Raw genomic sequence first — 18,065 nt, 5'->3', positions numbered from 1 at the left:
TCCCTGGTGATCAGGAGAGTCTATTGCAAAACTGGCAATTGCCAAACCCCCCCACCCCCCACCCCACCCAAAACACCACCAAAACATTTTCATAAAAGCATCAAGAAATACAAGAAACATTCAAATGCATCAAACAATCAATCTGTAAGAATAAGACTTTTGTTTTGGGTATATTCCTTTCGCCAACTCAGCAGAGAAAACACTTTTAAAAATAACTGTTTCCAGCTTCATGCGTTTTTAGCTGTTCAATGGCGCTTCGGAGGCCTGAAAACGCAAACTTTCACATTTCAAAGTAAACGTTTTTAAAAAACAAAATACCATTATCGCCTCTGTGTAAACTACTAAAACATAAATTTGTGAAAAAATAACAAACAAAAAAACAGAGATGTCATGCGCATACGCATATGTTCAATATGCAGGAGTACTTGAAGAATATGTAGGTGCGCAGATGCGTAGTGTTTCTTTACAACGTGACATCGCCAACTACTGGCCTGGCATGAATAATGCAGTGTTTTAGCAGTTTACACAGATCCGTGTGAACGGGGATCGTTTTGACAACATCTGTTTTAGTACATTGTTGTCAAGTTAACATACCCTTAATTTGATATGAGATGATTACTTCTGTAAATACACCAAACATTGTACTGAAATTCCTGAGAGCAGCTCTATTCCTGAGTGTTAAACCAATAAAAAAAAGTTACATTCTTCTCATCTGTTGCTTTTATAGACCTGAGAGATTTCCAACAGCAGCATTTGCATTTATTTCATTTTTTTCCAGTATAGTGATATGATTGGTTTTCAAGCGTGGTCCCACCGTTCTCAGTCGGTGCTCCCGGTGGGTGGCGGGGAATGACTGTGCTCCGCTTTCTCTTCTTTGATACCGCTAGACCTTTCCTGGGACCCCTGAGACGTCTGCTGGGCTTTGGCGGGGCAGTTGGCGACCATGTGTGCGACACTTTGACAGAAATGGCATCTTTTGGGTTGGGGAGGCAACTTGCACTCTTTGGCATGGTGGTCCAGACCGCCACAATTGTAACACCTGCAGAACAATTATAACAAGAAATGTACTTAAATTAATAAAAAAATCACCATATGAACAATATCACGTGAGTGTACAGCAGGGTTTGACTCAAATCCTGATCAAATCCAGAACAGGTTTTATGGAACCCTGACTTCAGGAGTGTAAAATACTTAAGTAATTTTACTTGAATACCTTACTTAAGTATTCTTTTTGTGGTATTTGGACTTTATCCAAGTACAATTTAAACGGACTCCTTGTACTTTTACTTGATTACATTTCTGAAGAAAAAACAACACTTTTTATTCTTTACAATTTTTTTTAAACTTAAAAAGCACTCATTATATTTTTGCACTTTTATTTTATCTTATGCACATTAAATATGGTAAGTAGAAGCTCAAAAATGCTTTTAACATGTGAGAACCAGTGAGGTTTGTTTTCATGCATCAAGTACACACATCTCAGCTTCAGAAACCACACAAAGCGAACACGACGGTCAAGTTGAAAATATTAACATTTGTGTCATTTCACTGAAGAAGACACAGATTTATCAACAGGGGTTGTTTGGGTTACCGTCATCTTCACTGTGTAGTTTTTGAAGCATCATCTTGTCACGTTCACTTACATTATATGCAGAGAGATTTTTTTTTCTAAAGCTCTTTTTGTGTTCATCTGAAGTCATTTATATACATATGGGATAACATGAAGGTGTGAAGCCTGTATTTTCTGTGTTCTGTACGCTGCATTTAATTGTTGTTGCACTAGATAGATTGCATTTTTTGACCTGCAGTCATTGTGTTTTGTTTTGTGTCTTACTTTGACCAAACCTTTGTATATCTGTCGTACAAAAGATTTTATGCAGTTTAATTTTAACCAATTTCACTTTGTATTGAGAAGATGGTTTAACATTGTAAAATGAATCTCTCTCTCTCTCTCTCTCTCTCTCTCTCTCTCTCTCTTTCTCTCTTTTGTTACGGTACTTGTTCTTTTTTAAAACTTAAGTACAATTTAAAGTTGTACTTTTTTTTTACTTTTACTCAGGTATGGTTTTCGCCAGATACAGATAAACATTGCTTAAAAAAAAAAAAAAAAAATTGAACCGAGTTCATTCCCAAACTTTCACATTCACACACATACTTACAGATGGCCATGTGCGGAGCTCCCAGTGACATATGGGTGCCTGGTATGGGGCAGTGGCTGCTGCATTGATGTCCACTCAGCTGAGGTCATGTGGGTGACTGCAGGGCACAGGGGACTTTTGGGGGACACTAGAGAGGCTTCTGGTGGTTTACAGGCACTGACCCGAGGCCTTCATCATGCGGCAAGGACAGACAGCAGGCCAAGCGTGCAGAAGGCAATGACAGCCTTTGTTTGAAAAAAGCTGCAGCAGCAACTTATGAACTATGACCTCTTGCAGTCCTAACCCCCAAACACCCCACCCAGTCCCTAAACACATGCAGTTTCCATGGCAATCCTGACCCCTGACCTCTCTCGGGCACCTTCATCTGTTATCAATTAAATAAACTGCAGCGTTTTCTCCTCTGCATCCTGAAGTCAAACATTCTGCTCTCCAGTGTGAAAAATAAGTGCACTTATTAGTACTGAATGTGGACTTATAGTGTTCTTTAAATCATAAAAATGTGTTTAAAAAAATGTACTTGTAGACATATTAATGAAATACATGGACACTTAAGTGTACTTAAAGGGACATTTTTATGCTTCTTAAGTACACACTTAAGTACAGTTTTTTTCAGTACAGATTTAAAATCATGTTTTAAAGAAGCACACTCATTTTGATGTTGATTAACATACTAAAGCACATGTAAAATACATAACTATAATTTTAACTGTAGTGCATTATTTGATGTTATATTTAAAATTAACATATTTTAAATATGTTGAAATGCCACTCCATCATTACAAATGTGTTATTGCAAATATATTCAAATAAATGACATTCAAGTTTCAATCTAAATTTCAATAATTCAATAGTTTTAAAATTACAAATGTTTACAGTAATTGCATGTAATATAAATTTAAACTATAATACATTATTATTTAATTGTATATAACCTGCTATTAAGAGTCTGAAATCACCTGTATGCTAAAGTGTACATCTTTTCTAAAAGGCTGCTTCAGTAAAACAAGTGCAGTGACTCCACTGAAATGAATGAATAACCATGATGGACAGATGTGGTTTTCTCAAAGGGGCAATGTGCTCCGGGGATGTATCGAACACAGGACTCGTAAGACCCTTTGAGGATGCAACGATCTGATACTGTCAACAGTGATCAGAACAGACTGAATGATGGGCTAAATGATACGCCTCTGAAAGCTGAGAAAGCTGTGTATTGGTACTGTTTGACTCTAGGAAGCAAAAACAGCATGAAATATATTCCTCACTCTTTGTATGCAAATAGAACTATCTTTAATCAAATGTACAATTCTGACGCATAATGTATTTCTTTTTACAAATCAAATCTAAAACTGCTTCCTTGAAGTTCATATTTAAAGTATTTCAGATGTAAATACTGAGTCCTCTTTGTACTCAGGATCCATCAGGTATAAATGCATCAGTGACCAGGCGCTTTAAACAAGTTATTGATCCGGGTCACATCTGCCTGTCCATGCAGCCCTAACCAGAGGCAGAGGAGGGGGAAGGGGAGGAACTGGGGAAAGGGGTGAGAAGACCAAACCACATTTTTGGAGAGGTCAGAGTGAGGGTTTCAGGCTCTCTCTATGGGCTGAGAAAACATACACACTATAGCACTACACACTGATGCTGAAGAAAGACCCACGCACTGTAAAAATGCCAATAGTCATCTAAAGGATTAGATATTTTCTACCTGTAATATAAAATATTGACTGAGTGTGTTTACGTGTACAACAAATGCTAATACATATCAAAAATCAGGTCATTCTAAAACTTTCATTCACATGACAATTAATTCTAGTTTTTTCAGTTTCATGTGCACATAAAATATGCGGACAGAATGGCAATAAAGAGATTCAATTTCAAAGTGAAATCAGTTTGATTAACATTTAAGGCCCTGATATACTTTCCCCCGAAATACATAATTTTGAACAAAATCTGTATGTGACGTAATTTCAAACAAAATAACCTGCTGTAACTTAAAAACGACTTTTGACGGTGTAACTTATTGTAGTCAGAGTAATCCAGTGAAATTAAATCATAATTCTGAAACCATTTAAATTAGATATTTAATATTTACAATGCTATAAACGTACATGAATTTTATTTTGAAGAGTTTACAGTTCTGAGATAACTGACCTGTCTCCTTTGGGCCGGCGTTTCTGGACACTCTTGCCTTTGGGTCTCCTCTCACTGCCCAGACAGTGAGCTCCTCCAGGACCCGTCACACGCTGAGACTCAAGACCCTTGGAGGACTTCTTGAACGTGAATTCAACAGCCTCACCCTCCTTCAGACTGCGGAAACCCTCCATGTGCAGTTTACTCTGAGAGAGGCAGATAAGGACATTTTCAGTAAAGTCACTAGACCAAATAATACAGTAATAATACAAGTAATTACAAGCAGAACACAAGAAATTGCTGTTAGGTTGGAAATACAAAACATCTGTTATCATCAGTGTTTGTGTTACTGTGTAACACTATTCAAGCAAAAAGGTCCCAGAGGAACGCAAAATTAAAGAAACTAAAGGACTGGGGTCGTGTCGATTATTGTGATGTTTTTATCATCGGTTTGGACTCTCATTCTAACGGCACCCATTCACTGCAGAGGATCCATTAGTGAGCAAGAGATGGAATATTTCATTTCTACAAATCTGTTCCCATGAAGAAACAAACTCATCTCAGATGGCCTGAGGGTGAGTACATTTTCAGCTCATTTTAATTTTTGGGTGAACTTTTCCTTTAACTAGCGGAGTAGCCTATGTGATGATGTATGTTCTTAAGAGACATGAAAGAGAAAGCAAGTGATTTATGTGTGAAAAACCCATGCCTTACCATCCCCCGACCCAGGTTACAGCATTCCTCATTCACACACACACACACACACATCCCCCCACAGCACACGCGGGTCTCTTAATCCCCCTCACTGACCACTGGGAAGATGCTGTGGGGTCCAGAAAAATTCTTCACATGGCTGCTTGGCTTTAGTGTATCCTGAGGGCGAACATTTTCCCTGTGAAGAATTAGCTCCCGTTGCAGTGTAAAAGAGCACCTGAGCTAATTATTTAAAGGAATGGTTCACCCGTCATTAACTCATCGTTCTTTCTCTCTTCCATGGAGAATAAAACAAGAAATTCTTCTATCCTATCTGTTTTCTAAATGCATGTTATTGTTCTTTTTGCGAATGATTCATCCATGAATGTTTTTATCTATTTATTTAAAAAGTAACAACTTAATCTTAATTTTTGAATTCAACACTCAAATCTCAAAATCAGTAACTGATGGATAAACCAAGTTCCCACCCTACTTTTTTTTTCTCTTTTTCGTTAATCCATTACATTTAGATGTACATCAAAATACAGAAGAAAAGAGCTGTCTTCACTTCTGTTTAATTGTAACTCTTTCTATGTAGATTACAATAACGTGGAAGTGTAGCTTTCAGTCTTCAAAATAAAAATGGCATTCCCATGGCTCAAACAGTAGAGCATGCTGCTAGCAGTGCCAAGGTCATGGGTCTGATTCCTGGGGAATGCATCAACTTATAAAATCTAAATTCTGAATGCAATGTAAAATGTCTGCCAAATGCATAAATGTAAAAAGGATGCAAAAACACATGTAAAGTGTGTAAGTAGTTAATGAGAAATGAAGCATTGTTCATCTTGGTAATACTCTTGTCTTTCCTCAATGCGCACCAGTTACTTTAATCATATTTCTTTAATCATTACTTATTTTTGAAGCTTGAAAGCCTCTGTGCAGAACAGAACAGCAACAGAGCGACGAAGAGTCCTTAAAAATTTCACCTTTTGTGTTTAACAAAAGAAAGATAATCATATGTTTGGAATAAGATGAGTTGGAAAAATGACAATTTCATTTTATGGTGAAAGCTTTTACAGAGATGCTTTCCTGTAATTTAAAATATCCCGGATATTAGAAATCTAACATCTGTGCAGAATGCCATTCTATTCATGCAAAAAATTAAAGCATTGCATTTCATATTCATCTGGCACCAAACAATGGCAGCAATGTGATGTCATGCAGCAAATGCACTTCAGGGCTTATCGTGTCGATAGAACTGATAATGTAAAAGTTGGATAAAAGCATCTGACAATGAGAAGATTTAGAAATTACAGAAATTATATCTTGCATATGACCATTAAGATTTTAAGCACCAATGATCAAGAAATGCATTTTTATCTCCCTCCTCCAATTGTAGACTTCGTTTATGGAAAACATATCATTTTCATTACTGCAATGCAGAAATGAATAAAGTAATATTAGGTGTTAAAAGTAATATTTAACTGATACAATAAATCAGTTAGAGTTTATGAAGCACAGTTTAAGGTCAATATGTAGTTGAAAACTGAGAATGAAGGAGAAATTGTTTTTATTCCACATCTCCTAGGTGTTTCATATGTGATTTTAAGAAATACGACCAATGTATCAAACTCATTGTCAGTGGATCATCAGATTTGGCATTGGAGGACTAGTATTACAGATGTTCTTACTGATGTGATGTAAAAGGCCCCACTGGAGTTGACGAGGATCTGTAGTTGTGTATGTTTTGTGGAAACATCATTGGTTACAACTATGTTGTGGCAGATGCGGTGTTCCCTTTCAAGTACTTCCATTGTGTGTCAGTCAAAGTGACCGTTAACCTATTTCCCTGGACATGTGTGACCCCCCAACCCCCAACTTCCCTTCCTCCCACTGACGTCCCCCTGATGCTCCAAGGCATCTTCCTACAACAAAAACCCTATGAAGTGAGCATGTTCACAGGATCTGTACTGTATGGACATGCACGATCCATTTGTGACAGTCACACAGTTGATGGAGAAATCACAATCAAGCAGGTTGTGACATAACAGAAAGCAAAAGTCCACAAAGAAAGAAAGGATCTGTCACACTCTCTTTCTTTTGTCTGCTCTCACAAAGAGCAGCAGAGTTAACGTTGTGTAGCTGGGGCCCACTGTCACGACCGAACGTGTGTGCAGCACGTGGATCATGAATGAATGATATATAGGCTATACCTGGCTATATCTGACCATTTTGAGAGATCTGATCACTCCCCATTGGGTCAGTTCCTACCATGTAAGTTGGACATTTTGGGTTTTTAATTGAGTCTTATAATAATGTGTTAAATAAATGTTCACTTAACCTCAGTTTTCTATATGCATAATTAAGCTGTATTCCATAAATAGTGGTATTATATCAGCCATCTTGCTTTGGCTTTGTCTACTGAAAACCCAAATCAACCACTTCACAAATCTAAAACTTGGTCATTGACAGACTCAAAGCTTAAAAGCTTCTACAACAACACAAAAGATGCACTACATGCCCACTGCTACTCCAGCTAAAATCTGGGCTGTATAGTAACAGCAGGATTCTGAGACACAAATGACCACTCAGTTAGTCACCTCAATGAAAACTGGTTCCTAAATGCTACTTCAATAGCATACACGTATCTAGCTAATGACTTTACGGCAGGAAACAAGCTTAACGGGGGCTTCCTTGAAGGTGCAATTGCTGACAGGCCAGACTGTTGTTTTAAGACATGACACTTACATGGGAACGATTACTGCAGAAGTTCAAACACTTTGGAGTGATGCTGTATGACTAGTGTTTGGACGATCAGGAATGATGGTTTCAGCCATTTAAGAGCTCAGCTCACTATAAGCAATTTTAGGAGTCAGATGTTGGCTTTCCGAAACAAAACAAAACAAAACAAAACAAAATGGGAAATGGGAAATGAGGTCAATGCAAATAGAGTTGAAATACTGGAAAGTCCCGGAAACAAATTAGCACTTCTGGTTTCATTGTCCTTAAGTCTATTGTTTTTAGGGTTTCAGTTAAATGCCTGAAATAATATCTGTTGTTAAAACCGGGATTTCTTCAGCTTTTATGAAGGCAAATTTAAGATTTCTTTAAGTCCAAATTGAAGGAATAAATCGAAATTTCATCAATATTTTCTCTAAATGTAAATATCTAGGGAGCACACAATCAGTTGTTTTATAAACACTTCAAAAAAAATTAAAATACCACTTTCTATGGGTCTCAATTAGTTTTTAATGCATTTTACAAAAAAAAAAAACCTTAAAGTTTAATTAGCTCTGCTTCCAAGCACTAGAATATGGAAATGGCACCGCAAAAAAATTATGTTCTTCCTTTGTATACTGTATTTGTCTTGTTTTCCAGTGCAAATGTCTAAAGACTCTTAAATCATGATACACTGACTTGAGAAGCAAAATAACTAAAGTCTTGTTTCTATGAAACTGATCAAGATGAAGTTAGTTTATGATTAAGAAGAACAAATATCCACCAATGGACTAAGGAAAAGAAACTTAATTCAAAGTGAAAATAATTGTTTTTTCAGCAATGCATGCAACAATTAATGCCATGACTTAAGACTTGCTGCTACCTTTGTTACTTTGTTAATATTGGATGGGTAATTAAGACTTTTAAAGACCTTTTTGGGATCTGCAAGCGGTGGTGGAGTTGAATTCATCTGACTGTGGTGTAGTTCGTTGAGCTTTTTACTTGTAGCTTTACTTCTAGAAAATTGTGTTCTTTTGTGAAGAGTATCATGAACAAAACGTGTATAAGAATTATAAACTCTTGTTTGTCACAGAGATTATTTTCTGCAATAATCCAAAAATGTTTGGAAAAATCCTTTTTTTGGAGGGTCCCAGGGTGATGCTAAAATACATAACTGCAGCGCTATATTCATCCGATCATAAATTTCTGACATTTTCTGTTTTTCTGAACACATACCTGATGGACAAACACGTCGACTGGAGTTTCTAAAGGCACACCATCCCGCGTGCTCATGGACAGGAACCCAAAACCCATCCGAACATTGAACCACTTGCACACACCCTCGCCGTGGTACGACTGAGGGTCTTCCTCTGCGGCCTGCCCCTCCTCCTCCTCTGTTTTCGTACAGCCTCCTACAAAACCATTTACATTTACCATCACCGGCACAAGAGAAACGAGAAAATATATGCATGCAAGCATATATTCAAAGGTGAAATTTCACAATTCGAATGTAAGAGAAACATGCATTAGAAAGTTAAATTATAACATAATTGCCGCCAAAATGACATAACTAACCAACAGTGCTTGTTTTTAATTATTTCACAGTAAATCCACGCCATTTTCAAACGGTTCACTTAAACTTTATTTCAATGTTTTAAACAGAATAAATATGGTTATTCATCTTTTATAGTTTTGTGGCAAATAACTACAAAAAAAGGTTACAAATAAAAACATATTTGCGCATTTTTACAAATAAAGCGTAATAAACTGTAACGCGCAGTTGCTACAAGAATTATTTAAATTCTTACAGTATTTGTGTTAAATGGAAAAAAATGAGGCAACCGCCAAAACGCAAAATAGTTACGAATTACCATAATATCCCAGACAGCAACATAGTGTTGGCCCAGATCTGGCCCGTGTGAAATCCATGCGGGCCAGATGTGGGCCGGATCTGAGCCGAAACTGCTTGCTGTTAGGGATTGTGTTGATAAAACAATATGAACTCTTTTACTTATAAATAATAGCCTAATAATTATAATAATGACAATATATAATATTAGTTTTTTTTTTATTATTTTTAATTATTAAATCAAGATCAGAACATAGCGCTGGGAATAATTAACAGGCCTATATCAATAATAATAATAATAATAATAACATATATACCGAACGTGTATATATATATATATATACATATATATATATATATATATATATATATACATATATATATATATATATATATATATATATATATATATATATATATATATATATATATATATATATATATATATATATATATATATATATATATATATATATATATATATATATATATATATATATATTAATTAATGCTCTCTTGTATCAATGGCTCTTTAGGTGCAAAGTGATGGAGACTTTTCCAGATGTGTGTAAACATGGTCAAGCCCGTCATACTGCTGCTTCACGTTGATAGTCGTGCAGTAAAACTGAACTCATGTTTAGCTGACTGAGATCCACGCGCTCGCTTTCCTTCCCTTCTGCGAGCAGAGCGGGCCTCAAACCTTTCTCAAGTCTCATGAACACACTCTCACAACTCAGTCCCCAGGTAAAACAAAGAGAAGCTCCACGATACCCTCACTTACAGGCGTACACGAGGGAGTGGGGGTCAGAAGGAAAAGACACGGAGAAGAAGAAACCTCAATGCGTGGACCCGCAACCCCCGCGTCTCCTAAACAAACACCTTGACGTAGGCCTACGTTCAGGGAGAGGACCATAACTTCTAAAATCAAGTGACATACCCTCTGCCATGGGCTCCTCGCTCGGCCTCCTCTGTGTTTTTGTCCTGCTGTTCAGTGTGGGGTGTTCTCCAGGTGATCTCTCAGTGTTATGTGACTGCTCTGAACTGATGACGCTTCTCATGCTCGACCCCCTCTCTCTCTTTCTCTCCCTGTTTCGGTCAAGTCCACGTGATTCCCAATCACTCTCCCCTCCAGGATGACCAACACCAATTCTTCAATGGATGCCCCCCTCAATCCAAAACAAGCCAATCACGCAAAGAGAGCACCGCGCACACGCCCGGCCCCCGGACACCTCCACACACAGGTGACCAAAAGCCCTCAGTAGATGTTCTGACACTTTGGGAAAGGCGAATATATGACAGTAAAGTTACTAATTTGCTCTATCATTTAATTAAGTGGTAGTAGGCCTACTCAGCATATTATTGATTATGAATCTTTTGAATTCTGATTAATTCTTAACTATTTCGTTTTATTGACAAGTTTTTTTTAGATGTTTCTAAATGAAATGGTCTTAAGTTATATATGTTCAAAAGAAGAGTAAACACGCCAAGCAGCTCATATTTGTGTGTGTTTGGGGTTTCTGTTATGATCACATTAGAAATATGTTTGACAGACTGAATGCAGCTTCAAAGCGTCAACTAAAAATTACAGCCATTTATCATTATTTTTTATTATCATTCGTGATTAAGAGGGACAAAGAATAAATAGATACAACTCATTTTAATTGTACAGTAGCCTAATTCAAAGATGATTTACACCGCTTCCGAAAGTTCAGGATTCATATTCTCATGTTTACAACAAACGCACCTTTATGATGTTTAAATTCTGAGCTATTCGTAAATATTATCATTCGCTATTTTTGTTTTAAATAAATTTGGGCATTATGGAATAAATTCCGGCCAAAACGATTATTGCAGTGGCAGTGATAAACAATAAATCAAATAGTTGTTTCTCGTATATGTTTTTTCCTTGCAGAAAAAACAACAACAACAACGTTTCTGTCATTCAGCGACTTTATTTATTCTATAGATTTAATTTCTCACATTCATTATTATAAACTATAAATCTGTGATCGGGAAAAAATGCAATCGATCTTTGATTTGATTAGATGGTAGGCTACACAAAATAAATTATCTTTATTTCTTTGTTCGGCATTATCAACGTTTATTAATATTATTATTATAAGCAAACGAAAAAATAATAATTTGTGTAATATGTTTTCAGTAACAATCAGAAGCATAACATCGAAGTTATTACCGGTATTTATTAATTAACTGCGTGCGTAAAACTGGTTCATTTAGGATATTTAGATGTTAGTTGTTCATTCACCAGTTACACTATACAATCATGTAGTGGTGTTAAAAATCGCTTGAATATGGAATAAGTATCATATGTGCATAACAGACATTTGAGCGTGTGTAGTCAAGCTCCAGCACTCAATAGAAAGCCCAGAGACAGGAGACGCGCACTGATCCGCTGATAAACGCGCGCCGTGTGTGCTGACGTATTTTTGGACACAAGATTTCTTTTATAAACCGTGTTTGTTAGAAAAAGCCTTCCACCACCTTTATCATTCTGTGATCAGAGATGCAGGGAAAGGAAGCAGAGCTGCCCTCCCCCATCCAAACAATCAATAATCAAACCAGCATGCCGATTGATCAATGCATTGTTGCTATGGTGATGCAACAAGTAACCCATCTATCAATAACCCCTAATTCCAGTTACATTTAATAAGCATGTATACATCACATCTCAAGGCTTTGAGAAGAGACATTTCTGCTCTCTATAAGTCATGACCTAAAAACACAGTTCTCATAAAGAGCGTTCACTAGTCACAGTTGTTGGATGCATATATTCTACAATTTTTAATTTTAAGACTGTATCACTTGAGATCAGTTTTAATATAAAAATGCACTGAACCTTTCAGTCCTGATTAATGTTCATTGCTCATTTGCTGGTAGTGTTAATTAATGATATAGTTCAAACAAAGCTATGATTTTAGAGATAAGTATTTGTGATGATTTTTTAAGCTTTGGTGAATAAGGCTGTACAGTGCAAATCCTGAAAGGTGAACATTCTGGTGAAAGGACTTCAAATGATGCAACATGTTTAGAGTTTAAACTGTTCACTCTCAGGAAAAATGTACAAAAGCTGTCACTGGGGCGGTTCCTTTACACATCTGTATCTTATTTATGCCTAAAGGGTGTATATTGGTACATATAAGCACCTGGGGCAGTCATGGCCTGAAGGTTAGAGAGTCTGACTTGTAACTCAAAGGTAGGGATTGTAGGTGGGGGGAGTGAATGGCCACCTTCAATTCCACGACTGAGGTGGGACCCTTGAGCAAGACACCGAACCCTAAACTGCTCTCCGGGCGCGGTGTATGTGTGCCATACTTGGCCACATGTAACTTCACTTTATTTATTATTAAACAGTCTGAAGTGTTCAGAATGCACGTGAATGTCACTAATGCTGTAGGCTATCTGCTCCCATAGAGCTAAACCTTATTTTTATATAAAAATGATCAAATTATAGACTAAATTTATCACTGCAGTGTAACGTTCTGAAATGTTTTGTGCCATGTGCAATAAATCTGCAATATGTGTTAGCAGTGTACCAGATGTATTAATTTTAGTGATGGGAAAAACAAAACTTTGTTGTACCAGCTGTTCAGAAAATGCTTGCCTGCTTAAAAATTACTCTGGGGACATCTGCTGGTTAAATGTCAAAAAGTTACAAAAATTACTGGCATACATTTTATCGCATTATCACGCAACTTTTTATGAATAGCCTACTCTTCTGGAACTGAATGATGACGTAGAGCGAGAACACAAGGATGCAATATCACTTAAGAACACATATCGAGAAACGGCATTGTAGTACATTATGAAACAGTACAGTAGGCGAATAACATCATTTTCAGCATAAATGAGATTAAATTATCCATTAATATGTAAGATTTAAACTTGTATCACTGCACCATTTAATAACCCAGATTATACGTTTCTTAAGCACCAAATAACACTGACTTCAACACAATATTGGGTTTTAAAAATGTGAATAAGCGATGATGTGCTTCTCTTTTTTGGTCAGTAAACAAGAACTTCTCGGTTAACACCATCTTCAATTAGAAGTGTCAAATCTCTCTGAAATCACAATATTTGCTCTCGTTTAAATATTAATTAAGTTGGCTTGAAAAAGCCAAACTACTGATATTCTATTTAAGCTTCTAATTATTCTTAGACTAAATTTCTGAACGCTACTCCTCCTAGAGCTTTTAAGCTAGAACCACCAAACTCAGCCCAGCTCTTCAGACTTTTCTGACTTGAGTTGCTATATCATTTTAGATTGATCAGACTTATGGTTTTCTTAAATCTGAATATCATAAAAATCCCATAGACTTACATTGATGGAATGTTCAAATGAGCCAAGACTATTCAAACTCCAACTGTCAAATCAATCTATCTATCTATCTATCTATCTATCTATCTATCTATCTATCTATCTATCTATCTATCTATCTATCTATCTATCTATCTATCTATCTGTCTATCTGTCTGTCGGCCTGTCTATCCTTCTGTCTGTCTGTCTGTCTGTCTATCTATCTATCTATCCGTCTGTCTATCTGTCTGTCTGTCTGTCTGTCTGTCTATCTGTCTGTTCTGCCATCCATCCTTCCTGTTCTTGTTCAACCTATCTATCTATCTGTCTGTCTGTCTGTCTGTCTATCTATCTATCTATCTATCTATCTATCTATCTATCTATCTATCTATCTATCTATCTATCTATCTATCTGTCCGTCAATTTATCATTCTATCTATCTGTCTGTCTGTCTGTCTGTCTGTCTACCAATCAATCTATCTATCTCCCTTTCTACCATCCAATCAATCTATCTATCTGTCTCTCTATCTGTCTTTCCTTTCGTCTGTCTGTCTGTCTGTCTGTCTATCTGTCTGTCTATCTGTCTGTCTGTGTATCTATCTATCTATCTATCTATCTATCTATCTATCTATCTATCTATCTATCTATCTATCTGTCTGTCTGTCTGTCTGTCTGTCTGTCTGTCTATCTGGTTGGCTGCTTCCAGGCTGGTTTTAAAGTAGTTTTGGCACCTTTTTAACTGGTCAGGCTGGTCTTAGCCGGTCAAGCTGGGAGACGTGCTAAAAGACAAACCAAGTTTAAACCAGCTACTTTAAAGTCAGACAACTAGCCTAGTCTAGGCTGGATTTTGTTTGGTTCAGCTTGTTTTAGCTGTTTTTAACTGGTCTCTAGCTGTTTTTATTGAATCAGCTGGTTTTACCTAGTTCATTTACAATGTTAAAACATATTAAAACAATGTTAAAAACATACTAGCAGCATGCTAATAATGCTAGAAACATGCTAATAACATGTTAACCATATTAGCAACATGCTAATCATGTTAAAACATACAAATTATGCTAGCAACATGCTAGTCGTGCTAGTAACATGCTAATAACTTGCTACTCATGCTAACAACATGCTAGTAACTTGCTAATCATGTTAGCAACATGTTAATTGTGCTAGAAACATGCTAGTAACTTGTTAATGATGTTAACAACGTGCTAGTAACATGCTAATCATGCTAGAAACACGCTAATAACATGTTAATTATGCAAACATGTAAGCATAAACATGCTAATAACATGCTAACCATGTTAACAAACATGATAGCAACATATTAGTCATGCCAAAACATGCCAGTAACTTGCTAATTATGCTAGCAAAATGCTAGCAACATGCTAGTAACCTGCTAATCATGCTATCAACATGCTAGTAAAATGCTAACAAAATGCTATAACATGGCAATTATGCTAGAAACATGCTATCAACATGCTAGTAACTTGCTAATCATGCTAGAAACATGGTAGTAACTTGCTAATAGTGCTAACAACATGCTAGTAACTTGCTGGTAACTTGCCAATCATGCAAACAACATTCAGACTTTAATCTTTCAAACTATTTTAAACAGAAAACTATCTAAAACTAAAAACCATCAAACTTTTAAAATTTTTGTAAAAAACTTTAAACTTAAAACTTTCTGGCATGGCTTTCTCAAACCAACTTAAAGTTTGTCTTGACAAACTTTTTTATTTATTTAAAAGTAATTATTCAATCAATTAACAAATGTTAGTCAGTAAAACAAAATGACCATTAAATTTTAAATTAAGTGCGTGCATGTTTTTCCGTGGAAGACGGGAAAAAGTGCATAATGGAGAAGAATGTGCATGATCAGAGGCGTGCAGTTAAGAAAGATACAAACAAACCCAGGTGTTTATGATATGCTTTTCAGACTACGCTTAACCTTGGCTTAATTTCAGCTATAAAACTGGATTTCGTAGTTGCACATTTTCTTTTTTTCTTTTTCTTTTTCTTTTTTTTACTATAAATCAAGTCTTTTAGGTGGGTGTCTTTCCCTAGTGGGATAGCAACATTTTGTGTTTGATATGGGCTCTGAAACAGAAATGCTGGAGCCTGGTGTAGGTTGTTTTTTACAGTTTTGCATCTGCCGAATGCTTTCAGTCTCTGGTGGTGCAGGTCCTTCCACTGGTGTAGGTGGTGTGTCCACCATCACTTCTGGAAACATTGGAGAGTCATTAATGGGGGTGGCAACAGCAGTCCACTCACAGACACAACCAACAACTGAACCAAATCCAATTTCCATATAAAATATAAACATGTCAGATACTATTAAAGAGTATGACTCTGGGCCAGTTTGAGCTATCACTGTCGTTAGTACCCACTTTGGTCCTGAAGTATAGTTGCATGCCAGAACATGTTGTCCTGGATGGAACAGTCTGCTCTTATCCTTCATGTTTCTCCGGTGAACTTGCTTCTGTTGCTGACGAGTTATCACCTCTTTGACAGTGGAAGGTCTCAGTAAATCATACCTAGAGCGCAACAAACGCTTCAACATCAGAGAAGCTGGAGAAACCTTTGTTGTTCGATGGCTGGTGTTTTGGTATGCCATCAGGAAACCATTCTCAGGCTCCCTTGTCCTTGTGATGTCTTTGAGGCGTGTTTGATGATTTGAACCATTCTCTCTGCCAGATCATTTGTGGCTGGGTGGTACAGAGCTGATTTAAGATGTTGTACACCACAACGTTTTAAGAACACAGCAAATTCTTGAGATGTAAACTGTGGCCTATTGTCATTGATGAGCTGTTCAGGGTAGCCAAAACGGCTAAACATTTCTCCCAGTTTTACTAATGTTTTCTCAGCAGTTGTATAATGCATAACAGCAACTTCAAGCCACTTGCTTTTGGCATCCACCACTATTAACAACATCTTTCCTTCAACCGGACCAGCAAAATCCACGTGTACAAGCTGCCAAGGGGTTTCTGCCCAGTCCCACGGGTGTAATGGGGCCAATTGAGGTTCGTTCCTCACTTGCTGGCAGGATGAACATGACTTTGCTTTACCTTCAATGTCCCCCTCAAGACCTGGCCACCAAAAATAACTTTGTGCCATTTTCTTCATTCGCACGATACCACAATGGCCCATATGGAGCTGCTGGAGGACAGAATTTCAGAATACCAAAAAATATTTCCAAAGCTTTTTGCTTGATTTGTGAGTACTTGCTATCCGCTTTGTTTAAGGTGCGCACGGCAAATGCTATTGGCTTCCCTTCTCCTGAAGGCATGATGTGGGAAATCTCGGCTCCTACATCATAAGGTGACGCATCGCAGGCTAACTGCAGGGGAAGTTTTAGATTAAAATGGGCCAGCACACCAGACTTCACCAGAGCTTTCTTGGCTTCTTGAAATGTAGTCTCACATTGCTGTGTCCATTTTCATGACTGGTTACTACACAGAAGTTGGTGTAGAGGTTCCAGCAGTGTGGCTAAGCAATTCAGAAGACCTATGAATGAGCGGAGCTGGCTGATGTTCTGTGGTGCTGGAGCCTCTAGTACAGCTCTTACTTTTTCTCCATGCACACCGGCTCTCCCTCAATGACAGGTGTCACCCAGTAGCCTTTGGAGTCTCCTTCCATGTCTAGAACTTTCAGAGGAACTTCCTCCAAAGAGAAGTCAGTGTCATCTATATACTCCTTGCAACTTGATTACATCGTATACACATTCTTCTTTTTCTTTGATGTGCCAGGCATTTTATTGAATTTTTGTTTTGCAGTCTTTTGTTTTCCTCTGCAAGCAGGCTCTACTAGGCCTTTTTTTCCCACAACAACGGCACACCAATTCTTTACACCAACACTCAGATGTCCAAGATGTCCGACTTTGCCACATCTATAACATTTTGCATTTTTAGGTGATTTACCAGGGGAATTCTAGAATGTGGTCATGTCAGCAGACAATTTATGTCTTTATCTGCGTTACTGAATTGCTATGCTTCCTTAGCAGCAAGTTCCATCCATACACTTCAGTGGCTTTCTGCAGTGTGAGATTACTTTCACATTTTTTTTACTTTTCAGTCTTTTTTGAATGGCTTCGCTCCTTAATCCACATACGAGCGTGTCCCTGATTGTATTATTTAAAACGTCACCAAATTCACAGTGTTGGGAAAGTTTCTTCAGTGCAGCAACAAACATAGTTACAGTTTCTCCC

The 18,065-nt window shown here is 37.2% G+C and overlaps 1 protein-coding gene across 1 annotated transcript; it reads right to left on the bottom strand.

The window, feature by feature from the left end:
* Positions 1-120: 120 nt before the first annotated feature.
* Positions 121-10,641, bottom strand: LOC109072291 (protein lin-28 homolog A-like). Its single transcript, XM_042771952.1, has 4 exons — positions 10,487-10,641; positions 8,937-9,112; positions 4,311-4,495; positions 121-1,039 (listed from the first exon to the last, which is right to left on the bottom strand). Exons 1-4 carry the CDS (start codon positions 10,605-10,607, stop codon positions 820-822), a joined length of 702 nt encoding a protein of 233 aa, XP_042627886.1. The 5' UTR covers positions 10,608-10,641; the 3' UTR covers positions 121-819.
* Between the last annotated feature and the right edge of the window lie 7,424 nt (positions 10,642-18,065).

Source organism: Cyprinus carpio, chromosome A16 (assembly GCF_018340385.1).
Source record: "Cyprinus carpio isolate SPL01 chromosome A16, ASM1834038v1, whole genome shotgun sequence".
Classification (NCBI taxonomy): domain Eukaryota; kingdom Metazoa; phylum Chordata; class Actinopteri; order Cypriniformes; family Cyprinidae; genus Cyprinus; species Cyprinus carpio.
This window is presented reverse-complemented; position numbering and strand designations above follow the sequence as displayed.

Bases quoted from the DNA above. Each gene is read 5' to 3' on its own strand.
- LOC109072291 (XM_042771952.1), bottom strand. From the start codon at position 10,607: ATGAGAAGCGTCATCAGTTCAGAGCAGTCACATAACACTGAGAGATCA. The intron at 9,113-10,486 runs GTATGTCACTTG...ATGGTTTTGTAG, and splicing joins CGAGGAGCCCATGGCAGAGG to GAGGCTGTACGAAAACAGAG. The intron at 4,496-8,936 runs GTATGTGTTCAG...TGCCTCTCTCAG, and splicing joins TCGACGTGTTTGTCCATCAG to AGTAAACTGCACATGGAGGG.